Source organism: Geotrypetes seraphini, chromosome 11 (assembly GCF_902459505.1).
Source record: "Geotrypetes seraphini chromosome 11, aGeoSer1.1, whole genome shotgun sequence".
In the NCBI taxonomy this organism is placed as follows: domain Eukaryota; kingdom Metazoa; phylum Chordata; class Amphibia; order Gymnophiona; family Dermophiidae; genus Geotrypetes; species Geotrypetes seraphini.
The window spans coordinates 78,616,915-78,634,241 of NC_047094.1; the positions used below are offsets into that span (position 1 = coordinate 78,616,915).

At 49.0% G+C, this 17,327-nt stretch overlaps 1 protein-coding gene across 4 annotated transcripts in view; it reads left to right on the plus strand.

Annotated features, from left to right (window-relative positions):
• LOC117345860 (epithelial membrane protein 1-like) overlaps positions 1-17,327 on the plus strand; it is a 58,626-nt gene that overhangs the window by 29,699 nt on the left and 11,600 nt on the right. For all 4 annotated transcript variants that reach the window (XM_033915120.1, XM_033915119.1, XM_033915118.1 and 1 more), the window contains one exon: positions 1,485-1,625. In XM_033915120.1, the coding sequence (XP_033771011.1) occupies positions 1,485-1,625 (141 nt within the window). The remainder of the gene's footprint in view (positions 1-1,484; positions 1,626-17,327) is intronic.

Here is a 17,327-nt window from a genome sequence, read left to right on the forward strand (position 1 = left end):
TTCAGCCATTGTTAACCTGCGTTGAAAAATGAAGTCCACTTTTCTAGGGGGTTTGAAATATGCTCTTTCTAATGAGACTGATTTGAAAGAGTTTCTAAAAGGTATTTTTCTGTAAAAGCAGGCTGAAAATACCCTATTTTTGGCCTTTTTACACAAATTAGCAACTTTACACTTAATTTGTAAACTAATGGAAAGAGCTTGGAGGTTGAAATTGTACTTTTGAAAACAACGTTGTACTGAGACATTATGCGCCAAATTTCGCATTTATTACTCAATTATTGTGGGAGCTAAGTAATGTCAAACTTTGACTTTTTTTGGAGTACTAATTTTTTCGGCCAAGTTTACTGTAATTCAGGCATTCAATCAGTGCTCGGCAAAAATTATTATTGGTAGCAATGAACAGAGCTCAAAAAGTTGTGCAGGGTAGCTAAGCTTCAGTTTTTTTTGGAAACACAGCTCGGGAGATATTGTGTCTCAAAGTTGTCAGAATGTCATTGTCGTACTGTATTTCATTGTGGTATGGGGTCAAACAAATGGCTATATCTCCACAAATATTCCACAGGCGAAACTAAAACTTTACCAAAGTTCATTTGAGACATGGTGGACTCTGCATATGAAGTTTCATCAAAATCCGTGATGGTCATGCAGGGCACTTTCCAAGAATCTGATCACTTGACATGGAATGACCCCCCTATTTAACACCCCCAATTAGTCCGCAGAAAGAGCAATCCCTGATAAGTTATTTACAATGGATTGGCTGGACCCGACAACCTCGTTTGAGGACGTGTTGAAAGGTTCAGGTTGGAATACTGTCCTCTGTTGGTCCCCCTGCTGTTTTGCCTGCCTCCCCTTTGTCTTCGTTGTCTGCCCCGGCCCCCCCTGGGTAAAAAAACCGGAGACTTAGATCTAACACTCAGATCTTCCGTTCCACTACTGGAGCCTGTATCCAAATCGGTGAATGAATGCGTTTGTGCTGAGTTCTGTGTTGTGTCTTTAAATGTCAACCAGGAGTAAATGTTGCCCTTCATATAGTCATCAGCATCCCGCTGGAATTTTTTGATTTTAGATGCCCGTGTCTTGGTTCTTAACTGATCTAAGGATTGTTGAATAGCTGGTAAGCTGTCTTGTAAAGACTGAAAAGAATCTGGTTCTTTGCGAATTTCTTCGTGGACTCGTTCTGCTTGAGTGGACACTTCCTGAGTGACTTCCTGGATCGAGTCAACAATAAGCATCATTAAAGCTAGCTTAGTTCTTTGTTTGTCTTTGTCTCTTCCCCCTATCCATTGTTTACTCTTAGGATTTGGGAGGTTTTTGCTTGTTTCGGGACTATTGGGGAGGGCAGGAAGGAAGAGATGGGACTTGAGAGGAAGGGACGGGGGAGCAGAAGCTGAATGGGATTTGGAAGGGGTTCCTTGGTGTATGGAAAAAATATTTTAGGGGCTCATAATCTATGAATTTTTGAGTGCAATCTCTATCTCTCACAGAAATCCTGGATGTGATCAGGGCATTCTTGGTGCTTGCTGTTATCTTTAGCTGCCTTGCTGTGATTTCGGGTGTTTACAGTTTCTTTTGCAAGAAAGTCTCGGCTGCCCTTCTCTGTTCTACAGCGTGCAGCTTTTTGTCAGGTAAGCTTGGACATGAACCTTGTTACTGAACTACACTATAGAGTAATTCTTTAAAGTGATTTGCCAAAATTAAGGTAATGGACATGTAGGAATATACATATAAAAATACTGAAGTTTAGGTACACGCTATTCTGTAAGTATGTGTATATTTTTCACAGCATGTACTTTGCAGGTGGACATTCACATAGATCAGTGGTCTCAAATTCAAATCCTTTGCAGGGCCAAATTTTGGATTTGTAGGTACTTGGAGGGCCACAGAAAAAATAGTTAATTTTTCATGAGGTAAAACTAAGGTGACCATATGTCCCGTTTTTAGATCCCCTGTCCCGTTGTCCCCACACACAGCTTCGGGGCGCCGAAATGTCCCGTTTTCATGGAAAGCGTCCCGAAGCTGTGCGCGGGGACAATGGGACAGGTGATCACTTCCTGTCCCTCCCTGTTGTGCAAAAAAAAAAGCCTCCCTTGGCCCGCCGGTGTGGTGCTTTAGGCAGCAGCGTCGTGTTTTTCGTTGTGGCCCCCCCCCACGGCGCACCCGAAGCCCCGTTGACCCTCCCATCCAACCCTGTTGACCTTCCCAGACAACCACAAACCTCCCGGCTCTAGCAGCGTCCGCAGTACTCTAAATACGCTGCTTCGTGGCCTTCTACTGCCCTGATTTCCTCTGCTGCGTCCCTGATGACATCATCTGTGATGCGGCAGAGGGAATCACGGGCAGTAGAAGGCCGTGAAGCAGCGTGTGTAGAGTGCTGCGATTGCCAACGCTGCTGGAGCCGAAAAGTCTGTTGGTCGTCTTGTGGTGGGAAGGTCGGATGGGAGGGTCAGTGGGGTCGGCTGCGGTAGTGGCGGGGAGGGGGAGATGGAAAGATGCTGCTCAAGGGAGGGAGGGATAGAAAAATGCCAGGTTCTACTGTACGGGGGGATGGGGGGTAGAAATGGAAAGATGCTGCTCAAGGGTTCTACTGCATAGGTGGATGGCAGGGAGGCAGGCAGGCAGGCTGGCTTCGAGGGTGGGGGTGGGACAAAGCCTGGAAGGCAGTGAGGGGGACATAGGAAGGAGGCACTGGGGGGGCACTAAGGACATAGGAAGGAGTCACTGAGGGCACTAAGGACATAGGATGGGACACTAAGGACATAGGAAGGAGGCACTGGGGGCACTAAAAACATAGGAAGGAGTCACTGAGGGCACTAAGGACATAGGATGGGACTCTAAGGACATAGGAAGGAGTCACTGAGGGCACTAAGGACATAGGATGGGACACTAAGGACATAGGAAGGAGGTACTGGGGACACTAAGAACATAGGAAGGAAGTAGGGAGGGAATAGAAGGGACAATTGTTGGGCCTGAGTGCAGAAAGAAAGAAATGAAAGAAAGGATACACAGACAGAAGGAAACACAACCAGAGACTCATGAAATCACCAGACAGCAAAGGTAGGAAAAATGATTTTATTTTCAATTTAGTGATCAAAATGTGTCAGATTTTATCATTTATATCTGCTGTCTATATTTTGCACTAGATTTGTCTATTTTTCTATAGTTACTGAGGTGGCATTGCATATTTTAAAGTCATCTGACTTGACATCTTTGAAACCCCCCAAATATAAATGATAATTAACATTATCCCAGGACAAGCAGGCATGATATTCTCACATGTGGGTGACGTCATCTACGGAGCCCCGATGCGGAAGCATTTTCAAACAAACTTGATTGAAGATTTAAGTTTGCTCTGCTGCTCCACGCATGCGTGCCTTCCTGCTCCACTAGGGGGTGCATCCCCTCGTGGTCTCCAGTTCAAAATTTTCCGCTGAGCCTAGAAGTCGTGTTTTTCAGGCTCTGCCCCAACTGCCTTCTAGCACCGCGATTTTTTCTTGTTTTTTCACGATTAAGTCGCTGTGCGCGAATTCTTTACCTTTTAACTTGATTCCTGCTTCGTTTTTGACGACCCGGAGGCTTCCGGGTCCCCATGGCCGCGTGCTAATCGAGCCGCGGCTACTTTCGATTTAATGTCCCGGCCTTTGACCGGCTTTAAAAAGTGCACCCGGTGTGAGCGGCTTCTTTCCCTCACAGATCCGCATCGCCGGTGCATTCTCTGCCTGGGGGTGGCTCATCCAACCGACTCCTGCCCCCAGTGTGCTACTTTCCAGAACCGGGCCCTCCGTCGAAGAAAAGCCCGCATGGCGGATATCTTCACCCCGGACCAACCCTCCACCTCGGCCTCGAGGTCGGCCCCGGCCTTGACCTCGGCCCCGGATACCTCAGCATCGCCTCGAGACTCGACTCCGAAGTCCTCGGGACAACAGAAAGCCTCGGCTCCGGGTAAGTCCCCTCTTCCCTCTTCAGGTTCCGTAACATCGAAGAAGCCAGCCTCGGGGACAACGGCGACGCATGGCGCAAGCCCCATGCTTACAGCCCCGGCTAAGCCCTCCAAGCCTTCGGGCCGTGCCTCCACCACACGGGAATACTCTGACACGAGGTCGCCCCCGGTGGAGCGCACCGAGGCAGTGGACATGCCTTCGATGCTGTCCGTGCCCGTCTTCCAGGACCTACTCCGAGCGATGATCACGTCGGAGCTGTCCGCTGCAATGGCCCAGTTTCAATCGGCCTCGACCTCGACCCCGAATGTGCCAGACCAGCCTGAGCCTCGCATCGAGCAACCTCGAGGAAAAGTGCGCAATCCTCGCTGCATCCCATCCTCCTCGGACTCCTCGCCGAGGCGCCCGAGACGTTCTCCCTCCGCAGACCGCCGAGGGGCAAAACGTCGGGCAAAAACGACAGAAACCCCGAACCGCCGTACCTCCAAGAAGGCCCGAGGTTCACCAACTCTACGAGGCCGTTCTCCCACACCTCGTACGGGACCACTAAGGGTGGCTGAGTTATCACTCTCCAACCCGCGCATCCTCCGAACTCCCCCGAGGGAGTCCGGATCGAGGTCACCGATTCGACATCGATCGGTACTCCGAACCCCGGCATCGTCTCCGAGGGGCTCCTCGAGACACCGAAGATCCACATCCCCGGAACACTCTCACAGTGCTTCCCTGGCCTCGGAGCATGGATCGGAGCAGGAACCTCGATATTCGAGGGAAGCCTCCCCATCCTTCTCCACCCGACGAAGGTCTCGTTCACCGACCCCGCACGGGGCCCCGGGAACATCTCGCCCATCCTTCACTGGCTTTGTCCAGGACATGGGCCACGCTTGGACTTAGACCTCCAGTCCGACTCCAGATACTCTAAGGAGTACCTGGCGGAGCTGGATATGCCATCACTGCCCAGAGAGTCCCTTCGCTTACCACCTAACCCGGTACTCCAACAGGCCTTCTTCAGGAACCTGGAGACCCCCTACATGGTCACAGCCGTACCCTCCAAAATGGAGGCCAAGTACCGCACAGTACCTTACCCGGGATTCGAACAACCATAGCTCTCCCACCAATCGCTGCTAGTAGAATCCTCCCTGAAAAAGGCTCACCCATCCCGGGTCTCAGCAGCGGTCCCCCCAGGCCGAGAAGGCCGAACCTTGGACAAATTCGGCAGGAGACTATATCAAAACGCAATGATGGCCTCTAGGGTGCAAAGCTACACTTTCACCTTCACATCCTACCTCAAACACCTCATTGGACTATTGAGAGCCTTTGAGACTGACCTACCGGCCTCCCGGCAAGGAACGTTCGGCCTGCTTTTGGAGTCCCTCTCCAACCTGCGCCTTCATCTATTCCACGCGGCCTACGATGGCTTCGAACTCTCCTCCAGAGAGGCAGCCTTTGCTATCGCCATGCGCCGACTAGCTTGGCTGCGCCTGGTCGACATGGACCCCAACTTACAGGACCGGTTGGCAAACCTCCCCTGCGTGGGAAAAGAACTGTTCGATGACACTATCGAGGCGGCTACAAAACGCCTCTCCGAACACGAACGCTCGTTTGCCTCCCTTGTCCGACAAAAGCCCAAACCGCCCACGTCCAGGCCGTATAGGGCCCCTCCGCGCCGCTACCCACAAAAGTCCACCCCTGTCTTCTCGCGGCCCCCACCCAGGCGCCCGCAAGCCCACCACCGGGCCATGCCCAAATCCCAACCGCCTGCGACCACCAAACCATCCCCGTCCTTTTGACGGGACATGCGGAAGGGGGCGGGCCCCCTCCGCCATAGCCACAGGCCTCCTTCCCATCGGGGGTCGACTCAAAGCCTTTTACCCTCACTGGGAACAAACCACGTCGGACGCATGGGTCCTTGGCGTGATCTCATCAGGGTACTCTCTCAACTTTCGGGCCATTCCTCCGGACAACCCCCCAAGGAATTGCCCTCCCAACCGGACTCAGCTACCCCTACTCCTCTCCGAAGCTCGAGACCTGCTTCGCCTGAGAGCAGTGGAGAAGGTTCCCCCCGACCAACGGGGGAAGGGCTTCTACTCCCGTTACTTCCTGGTACCGAAAAAAACGGGAGACCTACGCCCAATACTAGACTTGAGACGCCTCAACAAATTTCTGGTACGGGAAAAATTTCGGATGCTCTCCCTACCGACACTCTACCCCCTGATCGACGAGGGCGACTGGCTCTGCTCCCTCGATCTCAAGGAGGCGTACACACATGTCCCAGTGCACCCCGCTCACCGCAAGTTCTTGCGTTTTCAGGTAGGGGACTGGCACCTACAATACCGAGTCCTCCCCTTCGGCCTTGCATCATCACCTCGGGTCTTCACCAAGTGCCTCGTGGTGGTCGCAGCAACCTTACGCTCCCAGGGCCTCCAGGTATTCCCCTACCTGGACGACTGGCTAATCAAAGCCCCGTCCAGGGAAGGGGTTATCTCAGCGACCCAACAGACTATTACCAACCTACAAAGTCTGGGGTTCGAAATAAACTTCCCAAAATCCCAACTACGCCCCTCGCAGTCCCTACAGTTCATCGGGGCCACGCTGGACACGGTTCGCCTCCGTTCCTCCCTCCCCCCTCCGCGCCTAGAGGCGTTAGTAAGTCTGAGCCGAAGGATCTCCCTGCTGACCTCGGTATCAGCTCAACAGATGATGACTCTCCTGGGCCACATGGCCTCCACCGTCCATGTCACACCCTTCGCCCGCCTCCATCTGAGAATCCCTCAATGGACCCTGGCATCTCAATGGCGTCAAGACCCGATCGACCGTCCCGTGACAGTGACTCCTTCATTGCAACGATCGCTCCGCTGGTGGGCCGACTCTTCAAATCTTTCCAAAGGTTTGCTCTTCCTCACCCCACCCCACAGCAAGGTACTCACCACGGACTCGTCGGAGTACGCTTGGGGAGCCCATCTGGACGGCCTACGCACCCAAGGGATGTGGTCAGCACAAGACCGTCGCTGCCACATCAACGTGCTAGAGCTTCGGGCCATCTATCTCGCAGCTGTAGCCTTCCAGCATCTGCTCCACGACCGAGTGGTCCTCATCCGAACCGACAACCAAGTAGCGATGTACTACGTAAACAAACAGGGGGGGGACAGGGTCTTGGTCCCTTTGTCGGGAAGCCCTACGCCTCTGGAAATGGGCAATCTCCAACAACACCTTCCTTCGAGCGGTGTACATACAAGGAGAACAAAACTGTCTGGCGGACAGACTCAGCCGCCTCCTCCAGCCACACGAGTGGTCACTACACTCTCAAACCCTACGATGGGTGTTCGAAAGGTGGGGGACGCCTCAAATAGATCTGTTCGCATCCCCTCACAACCACAAGCTGCCTCTCTTCTGCTCCCGGATACACACCCCGGACCGGCTCGAGGCCGACGCCTTCCTCCTCGACTGGGAAGGAAGGTTCCTGTACGCGTTCCCGCCGTTCCCTTTGATACTGCGGACGCTTGTCCACCTGAAAACAGTACAAGCCACCCTGATCCTGATTGCCCCTCGCTGGCCACGCCAGCCGTGGTTTTCCCTTCTACTTCAACTCAGTGTCAGAGATCCACTGCCTCTGCCTCTGTTTCCCTCTCTACTATCACAGGGTCAGGGTTCACTGTTACATCCCAATCTTCAATCTCTTCATCTGAATGCTTGGTTTCTCTCCCCCTGACTGCTCTCCCCGTGTCTCAATCAGTCAAGGAGATATTGGAGGCCTCTAGAAAGACCTCGACGAGAACCTGCTACTCCCAAAAGTGGACCAGATTCTCAACCTGGTGTTCCTCCCACAGCCAGGACCCGGTGTCGGTCCCCGTCCCTCTGGTCCTTGACTATTTACTTCAACTATCTCATTCCGGCCTAAAGACCAACTCCATTCGAGTACACCTCAGCGCGATCGCGGCCTTTCATCAGCCCCTGGAAGGGAAAGCCCTCTCGCTCCATCCCTTAGTCTCTCGCTTCATGAAGGGTCTTCTGAACGTCCACCCCCTCTCAAACCTCCTTCGGTGGTTTGGGACCTTAACGTGGTTCTGGCTCAACTAATGAAACCTCTATTTGAGCCCCTAGACAAATGCCATCCAAAATTCCTCACTTGGAAGGTAATTTTCCTACTCGCGCTCACGTCCGCCCGGCGGGTTAGTGAGCTACAAGCCCTGGTAGCGGACCCACCCTTCACGATATTCCACCACGACAAGGTGGTACTCCGCACCCATCCAAAGTTCTTACCCAAAGTAGTGTCTGATTTCCATCTCAATCAGTCCATCGTCCAGTTAGCCATGCTCTACCGTTAGCCATGCTCTTCAATCTCTCCCTAAGTACGGGGAGAGTCCCCCTGGACTGGAAAACAGCTAATGTCGTTCCTCTGCACAAAAAGGGTTGCAGAGCAGAGGCTGCGAATTACAGACCAGTGAGTCTCACATCAATAGTGTGTAAACTCATGGAAACTCTACTTAAAGGTAAATTAGACACGATAATGGATGAAGGGAATCTAAGGGATCCCTGTCAACATGGATTCACCAGAGGCAGGTCATGCCAATCCAATCTTATAAGCTTCTTCGATTGGGTGACAGGAAAGCTAGACCTGGGAGAGTCTCTGGACATAGTGTACTTGGATTTCAGTAAAGCTTTCGACAGTGTCCCACACCGTAGACTATTAAACAAGATGAAATCGATGGGTTTGGGTGAGAAACTAACTGCATGGGTCAGGGATTGGCTGAGTGGAAGACTTCAGAGGGTGGTGGTCAACGGCACCCTCTCTGAGACATCGGAGGTGACTAGTGGAGTGCCGCAGGGCTCAGTCCTGGGACCATCCCTTTTCAACATATTCATAGGGGACCTGACCCGGGGGCTTCAGGGTAAAGAAGCACTGTTTGCCGACGATGCCAAACTGTGTAACATAGTAAGTGAAAGTAACCTCCAGGATAGTATGACACAAGATCTGATCACGTTAGAAAACTGGTCCTCGACATGGCAGCTAGGCTTCAACGCTAAAAAATGTAAGGTCATGCATCTCGGCAGAGGAAATCCATGCAGAACATACTCCTTGAATGGAGAAACGCTAGCTAGGACTTCAGAGGAAAGGGACTTGGGGGTAATCATCAGTGCAGACATGAAGGCTGCCAAACAAGTAGAGAAGGCCTCATCAAAGGCAAGGCAAATGATGGGATGTATTAATAGAAGCTTCGTCAGCCGTAAACCTGAAGTCATTATGCCACTCTATAGAACTATGGTGAGACCCCATCTGGAATACTGTGTGCAATTCTGGAGGCCACATTATCGGAAAGATGTGCTTCGAGCTGAGTCGGTCCAGAGGATGGCCACTAGGATGGTCTCGGGGCTCAAGGGTCTCTCATACGAAGAAAGACTGGGCAAACTGCAGCTCTATACCCTAGAGGAGCGCAGGGAAAGGGGTGACATGATTGAGACATTTAAGTACGTCACGGGTCGTGTCGAGGTGGAAAACGATATATTCTTTCCCAAGGGACCCTCGGTCACAAGGGGGCACCCGCTCAAACTCAGAGGAGGAAAATTTAGTGGTGACACCAGGAAGTATTTCTTCACAGAAAGGGTGGTAGATCACTGGAACAGACTTCCGTAGCAGGTGATCAAGGCCACCAGCGTGCTCGACTTCAAGAATAAATGGGATATCCACGTGGGATCCCTACGAGGGTCGAGTTAAGGAACTAGGTCATTAGCATTCAGACTTAATGGGGTGGGTCAATAGAGTGGGCAGACTTGATGGGCTGTGGCCCTTTTCTGCCGTCATCTTTCTATGTTTCTATGTTTCTATGTCCTACTTGTGTTTTTCCCCAAGCCCCACTCTCACCCCGGAGAAGTGGCGCTCCACACTCTTGACTGCAAGAGAGCGTTGGCCTTTTACCTCCAACGCACTCAGTCACACCGGAAAGTCCCACAACTGTTTTTGTCCTTCGACCCAAACCGGTTAGGTCACCCAATTTCCAAACGCACCTTGTCCAACTGGTTGGCCGATTGCATCTCCTTTTGCTACGCTCAGGCTGGTCTCGCACTGCATGGTCGAGTAACGGGACACAAGGTCCGAGCGATGGCAGCCTCCGTAGCATTCCTCAGGTCCACACCTATTGAGGAAATCTGCAAAGCTGCCACGTGGTCTTCGGTTCATACCTTCACCTCCCACTACTGTCTGGACTCACTGTCCAGAAGCGATGGCCGGTTCGGCCAATCGGTATTGCGAAATCTATTTGCTTAAATTGCCAACTTCCCTCCATCCCTTTTCAGTTAGCTTGGAGGTCACCCACATGTGAGAATATCATGCCTGCTTGTCCTGGGATAAAGCACAGTTACTTACCGTAACAGGTGTTATCCAGGGACAGCAGGCATATATTCTCACAACCCGCCCACCTCCCCAAGGTTGGCTTCTTGGCTAGTTAAGTGAACTGGAGACCACGAGGGGATGCACCCCCTAGTGGAGCAGGAAGGCACGCATGCGTGGAGCAGCAGAGCAAACTTAAATCTTCAATCAAGTTTGCTTGAAAATGCTTCCGCATCGGGGCTCCGTAGATGACGTCACCCACATGTGAGAATATATGCCTGCTGTCCCTGGATAACACCTGTTACGGTAAGTAACTGTGCTTTATGTGTACATGAAAAATGAATTGAAGAAATTGGGGGTGGGCTGGGGCGGGACTGACAATTAATAGATGTCCCCTTTTGATGAAAAAAATAAATGGTCACATTAGATAAAACTCTTTATAATTTATAAATCTTTCCTTTTGGCTAAGTCTTAATAATAATATTGTAATTTATAGCTAAAGAGACATATGATCAAGAAACTTATTTTAATTTTGTGATTAGATAAACATACCAAGGGCCTCAAAATAGTACCTGATGGGCCACAAGTTTGAGACCACTGACATAGATGGAAACTGGGCAGGGCTGTCACACACATAACTTGCAGTATATTACCATACACCCCTTGTATAAGTTGAGAGCAGTTTTATGACTAAACATGGCTAAAAGGCTGTGACCTATGTATACTATATATACACGAATATAAACTGATTTGAATATAAACAGAGGTGACCTATTCCCCCCCCCTCAAAAAAAAAAATAAAAATAAAAGGTTGACTTGAATATAAACCGAGTTTAGAAATCTGGGTACTTGAGCATCGTTTGTCAGGGATCATTCATAAGTAATCACTAATTTTTCAGTTGAGGCTGTTTCGAGACAAAAAAAGCTGAATGAGAGCTGCCAAATATTTTTCTACTTAGGACCGCAACATCAACCAAAGTTTTTTAACTTCTATCCTTACCAGAACACCTGGCCTCAGTCGCACAAGCCAAAAAAACAGAGAACAAAAGCCCTTTTAAGAGAAATAGAAAGAAATGCATTTTTTCCTGAACAGTCCAAAATATAATAAGAACAGACCTCCCTCGACTGCCTATCTGGTCTGCATATTGGTCCCTCGGTGCCCCTCAACATGGAGTCCCTGATGACTATTACTCTGCGCTTCCTTTGGGGATCGACATCCCCAAAGGAAGCGCAGAGTAATAGTCATCAGGGACTCCATGTTGAGGGGCACCGAGGGACCAATATGCAGACCAGATAGGCAGTCGAGGGAGGTCTGCTGTCTGCCTGGAGCCAGAATACGAGATGTGACAGCCTGTCTTGATAGGCTTCTCAGGCCCAAGGACCACTTCCCAATGCTGCTCATCCACGTCGGAACGAATGACACTGCCAAGAACACTCTGGAGGGCATAGCTAGAGACTTCGGAGCTCTGGGGGAGAGGCTGAAGCAGACAGGAGCACAGGTAGTATTCTCTTCAATTCTTCCTGTTAGGGGCAAGGGAAGAGACAGGGACGAACGTATTCTGAAGACAAATGAGTGGCTACAACGATGGTGCTGGGAAATGAACTTCGGATTCCTGAATCACGGGGAGGCACTACAGGGACTCCAGGGATCAGACTGACTCCACCTGACCAACAGAGGTAAGAATGTCTTCGGACACCGAGTAGCCCGCCTGCTTCGAAGGGCTTTAAACTAGGTAAGTTGGGGGAGGGTACCCATTTATATACCGGAGCAGTAAGTAGCAATCCTGATGAGGTGAACCAAAACTCCACTTCTAAGTCAGAGGCAAGCACCCTTGCTGCAAAAGATTCGCTAGGAGAAACTCTAACTCAGATGGGTAACTCTCTAAAGGAGTTTAGTAGACACAAAGAGTGGAGAGCTATGTATGTAAATGCACACAGCCTAGGGAATAAATTTCTAGAACTAGAAACAGAAATAGTAAATGCAGACCTAGACGTGGTAGCAATATCCGAAACATGGTTCACAGACTCTCATTGTGGGATATAACTATACCAGGATACAACCTGCTTCGCCAAGATAGAGAGGGTAAGTTGGGAGGTGGGGTAGCACTTTACATCAAAGAGAACATCAAGACAACTAGGATCACAGATGTCAAGTACACTGGGGAATCCATCTGGGTAAACCTGGCCAGAGGCGGAGAGAAATGCCTATACCTTGGTGTGGTATACAGACCTCCAAGACAATCGGAGGACAAGGACACAGAATTAATTGAAGACATTGAGAATATCACCTTACGGGGGGACGTTGTCCTGCTAGGGGACTTCAACATGCCTGATGTAGACTGGAACACATTCTCAGCAACAACTTGTAGTAGCAGGAGGATATTAACATCCATGAAGGGAGTACAGCTCAAACAAATGGTGCTAGAGCCCACTAGGGCCCAGGCCATCCTGGACCTGGTACTTACGAACGGGGAAAGCGTCATGAAAGTCTCAGTGGGAGAAACGCTGGCAACCAGTGACCATAACATGGTATGGTTCAACCTTAGAAAGGGCTTCTCTAGATCGCAAACAAAAACGAAGGTACTCAATTTCCGGGGCACTGACTTCGCAAGCATGGGTGATTTCGTCCATCAGACGTTACAGGCTCAAGAAATAACGGATGATGTGGAAGGTATGTGGTCAACACTGAAAAGGACACTACACGAAGCAACTATCCGCTACATAAAATTGGTAAACAAACAACAAAGAAAGAGGAAACCCCATTGGTTCACTGATGAGGTCTCACACCTAGTCAAGGACAAGAAAAGAGCATTTCTTTCATACAAACGCACCGGGGAGAAAGAAGCTAACATTGAATACAAGACAAGGTCTGCAGCGGTCAAAACAGCAGTCAGGGAGGCCAAACTTCGAGTGGAAGAAACTCTAGCAAAGAACATTAAGAAAGGGGACAAATCCTTCTTCAGGTATATTAGTGACAGGCAGAAGAACACAAACGGGATAGTACGCCTTAGAACAGCAGACGGGATTTATGTGGAAACAGATTCCGAAAAAGCCAAACTACTGAACGATTACTTCTACTCAGTCTTTACCTGCGAGGCACCTGGACACGGGCCACAGCTGGAAGCAAAGCCAAGCAAGGAAGACCCATTTCAGAATTTTGGGTTCTCACCAGCTGATGTTTACAGCGAACTGTCAAAACTCAAGGTGAGCAAAGCCATGGGACCAGACAAATTGCACCCACGAGTGCTCAGGGAGCTGTGCGATGTCCTGGCGGAACCGTTAACCATGCTCTTCAATCTCTCCCTAAGTACAGGGAGAGTCCCCCTGGACTGGAAAACGGCTAACGTCGTTCCTCTGCACAAAAAGGGTTGCAGAGCGGAGGCTGCGAATTACAGACCAGTGAGTCTCACATCAATAGTGTGTAAACTCATGGAAACATTACTTAAATGTAAATTAGATACGATTTTGGATGAGGGGAATCTAAGGGATCCTAGTCAACATGGATTCACTAGGAGTAGGTCATGCCAATCCAATCTTATCAGCTTCTTTGATTGGGTAACAGGAAAGCTAGACTCGGGAGAGTCTCTGGACATAGTGTACTTGGATTTCAGTAAGGCTTTCGACAGCGTCCCACACCGGACTATTAAACAAGATGAAATCGATGGGGTTAGGTGAGACACTAATTGCATGGGTCAATGATTGGCTGAGTGGAAGACGTCAGAGGGTGGTGGTCAACGGCACCCTCTCTGAGACATCGGAGGTGACCAGCGGAGTGCCACAGGGCTCGGTCCTGGGTCCACTCCTTTTTAACATATTCATAAGGGACTTGACCCAAGGGCTTCAGGGTAAAGTAACTCTATTCGCTGATGACGCCAAACTATGTAATATAGTAAGTGAAAGCAATCTGCAGGATAGTATGACGCAGGATCTGCTTACGTTGGAAAACTGGTCCTCGAAATGGCAGCTGGGCTTCAACGCTAAGAAATGTAAGGTTATGCATCTCGGTAGCAGAAATCCTTGCAAACCATACAACTTAAATGGAGAAACACTAGATAGGACTTCAGAAGAAAGAGACTTGGGAGTAATCATCAGTGCAGACATGAAGGCCGCCAAACAAGTAGAGAAGGCCTTATCCAAAGCAAGGCAACTTATGGGATGTATCAACAGAAGCTTCGTTAGCCGCAAATCTGAAGTTATAATGCCACTGTACAGAACCATGGTGAGACCTCATCTGGAGTACTGTGTGCAATTCTGGAGGCCACATTACCGTAAAGACGTGCTTAGAGTTGAGTCGGTTCAGCGGATGGCCACTAGGATGATCTCGGGGCTCAAGGGTCTCTCGTACGAAGAAAGACTAAACAAATTGCAGCTCTACACTCTAGAGGAGTGCAGGGAGAGGGGGGACATGATTGAGACATTTAAATACATCACGGGACGTGTCGAGGTGGAAGAAGACATCTTCTTTCTCAAGGGACCCTCGGTCACAAGGGGGCATCCGTTCAAACTCAGAGGAGGGAAATTCGATAGTGACATAAGGAAGTATTTCTTCACAGAAAGGGTTGTAGATCACTGGAACAAGCTTCCAGAGCAGGTGATCAAGGCCACCAGCGTTATTGACTTTAAGAATAAATGGGATGCCCTAGTAGGATCCTTACGAGGGTCGAGTTAAGGAACTAGGTCATTAGTACTCAGACTTAATGGGGTGAGTCAGTAGAGTGGGCAGACTTGATGGGCTATAGCCCTTTTCTGCCGTCATGTTTCTATATAAATTTTCAAAACTGATATATTTCAATCACTAAATTGAAAATAAAAACATTTTACCTACTTTTGTTATCTGGCGGTTTTATTTTTCTGATCTTGTTCTATCTGTGCTCTTAATACTGTTTCCAAGGCCTCCGTATGCATTTGCTATTTCTTTCCTTCACTTTTTGCACTACATTCTCCTTTGACACTTATTTTCATATTCAGTTTTCTTCCATTTTTCTGCCTTCTTCTCAAATCTTTCTTTCCAACACTTCCCCTTCTCTCCGTCCATGTGCACCATCTCTTCCCTCCTCTTCTACTTCCTTCCATCCATGTGCACCATCTCTTCCCCTTCCCTCCTCCGTCCATGTGCACACCATTCCTCTATCTGTCCTTCCCATTCAGCATCTCTCCATTCTTTCTCCTTCCCCCCTCCCCCTGATTCCACCAAATGTTCTTCTTCCCAGTTCTGAAGCTCCCCTCACTATGAAAGCTACAAAGAGGTCACTGGCGTGGGAACGACTCTCTTGTGCTGCCGGCAGCCTCCTCGTTCCTTTGCTGCTGTCCACCCAAGCAGAAACAGGAAGTTGCTTCAAAGGGAGGTGTTCCGCGGCAAAAGAAAAGTACAGAGGAGGCCACCGTCAGTGCTGGAGAATCAAAGAACAGTGGCTTAGGCATTCCTGTCCTCCGCTACCAGCTCCTCCCCTGCCCCAAACCGACATCACACCTACAGGCCCAATGCTCTGGAAACCATTGCTGGTGCTTTATTCAGATGAAGGGCCTTGAGCATCTGTGCATGCTCAAGGCTTGCTGGACTCCCTTTGAAAATGCTGGAGAGAGCGGGAGCCAGCAGACCTTGAGCATGCACAGACACTCAAGGCCCTTCAGCCCAGTACAAAGCGCTGGCATCGGCTTCCAGAGCATTGGGGCTGTAAGTGCAATGTCGGTCTGGGGCAGAGGTAGGACTGCCGGTCATCCTGGGGGGGGGGGGGGAAGATAGCAATGTTAGTCATGGGGGGGAGATAGCAATGCTTGACACCTGGAGGGGTGGAAAATAGCAGCATTAGTCATCGAGTGGGGAGGAGAGGAAAAAAGCACCATCATCAAAAGGAGGCTCAAATATAAAGAGATCCCCATTTTTGGGCCATTTCTTTGGCCCCCAAATCTCTGTTTATATTTGATATATACAGTAAGTCAAGGATGGGTCCCACATTGCTCCTTCTCTCTCGCTTCTCTCCACCTCCCAATCTAACATTGCCCCTCTTGCCTTCCCTTCCAGCATCTCCCCTGCATTTATTATTTATTTATTAAAAAATTTATATACCGCATATAACTATGCGGTTTACATATCACATATATAAAATCTTACTTTCCCTGCGATTTCCACATATAGCATAGACATAACTAGACAACATCATTAACATCCCCCCAATATGAAATATCAATATACCAAATCAAATCAGATTTCATCAATTAAGGAGGCAAAAAAGCATTGAATCACATCCCTTCTTCCCATAGCTCACAGCTTTATAGAGTTCAAAATTAGTCAGAGCATACTTAAAGCCAGAAGTAAAAAGCAAAATCATTGGAGTTCAGTATTTGATGATTATATATTATTTATCCTTCACTGATAAGTTTTTCTCTCTAAACTTTTGGCAAGTTCACTAAATAGGTGTATTTTCACAAATTATTCACCTGTGACCACTAGGAGACAAAAGGTAGTGGTGGGTGGTTCCCTTCTGAGAGGTTCAGTTGCATCCTTCTGTAGCCAGACAATACCCCGGGAGTGTGCTATCTGCTACTGAGAGCTAGCCGAGACTCATCAAGCCTAATGATTATTCTAGTGCAATAGAGATGGTATGCTGAACCATGGATCTTGCATCCACTCCTGTGAATCCATTGTAGGAGATACTGTTTTCAGTACCTCCTTCTTGCTTTCTGCTGCCCCCCAGTCAGTTAATTTTTCTGCAAGCAAGCCTGCAGGGGGAGACTGAGAGGAGACATAATCTAAACATTCAAAATACTGAAGGGAATAGACTTAGATAAAGACAGACTGTTCACATGCTCCAAGGTAGGGAGAACGAGAGGGGATAGTTCCGTACAAATGTTTTTGTTTTTTTTTTTTAATTTTTATTTATAAATTTAATACATTTAATAATATCAGATGATATCAAAGAAAAAGGTTTCACGAAATGAATACTTATATAATACAATATACAACAAAACAGTCCTTTTTAAGCCCACAATCTGGAGAGACACATTACCGTTTTTGTTTTTGTTACCATATTTTTTAAATGAAATCAAAGAAATGGGTTGAATTCATATGA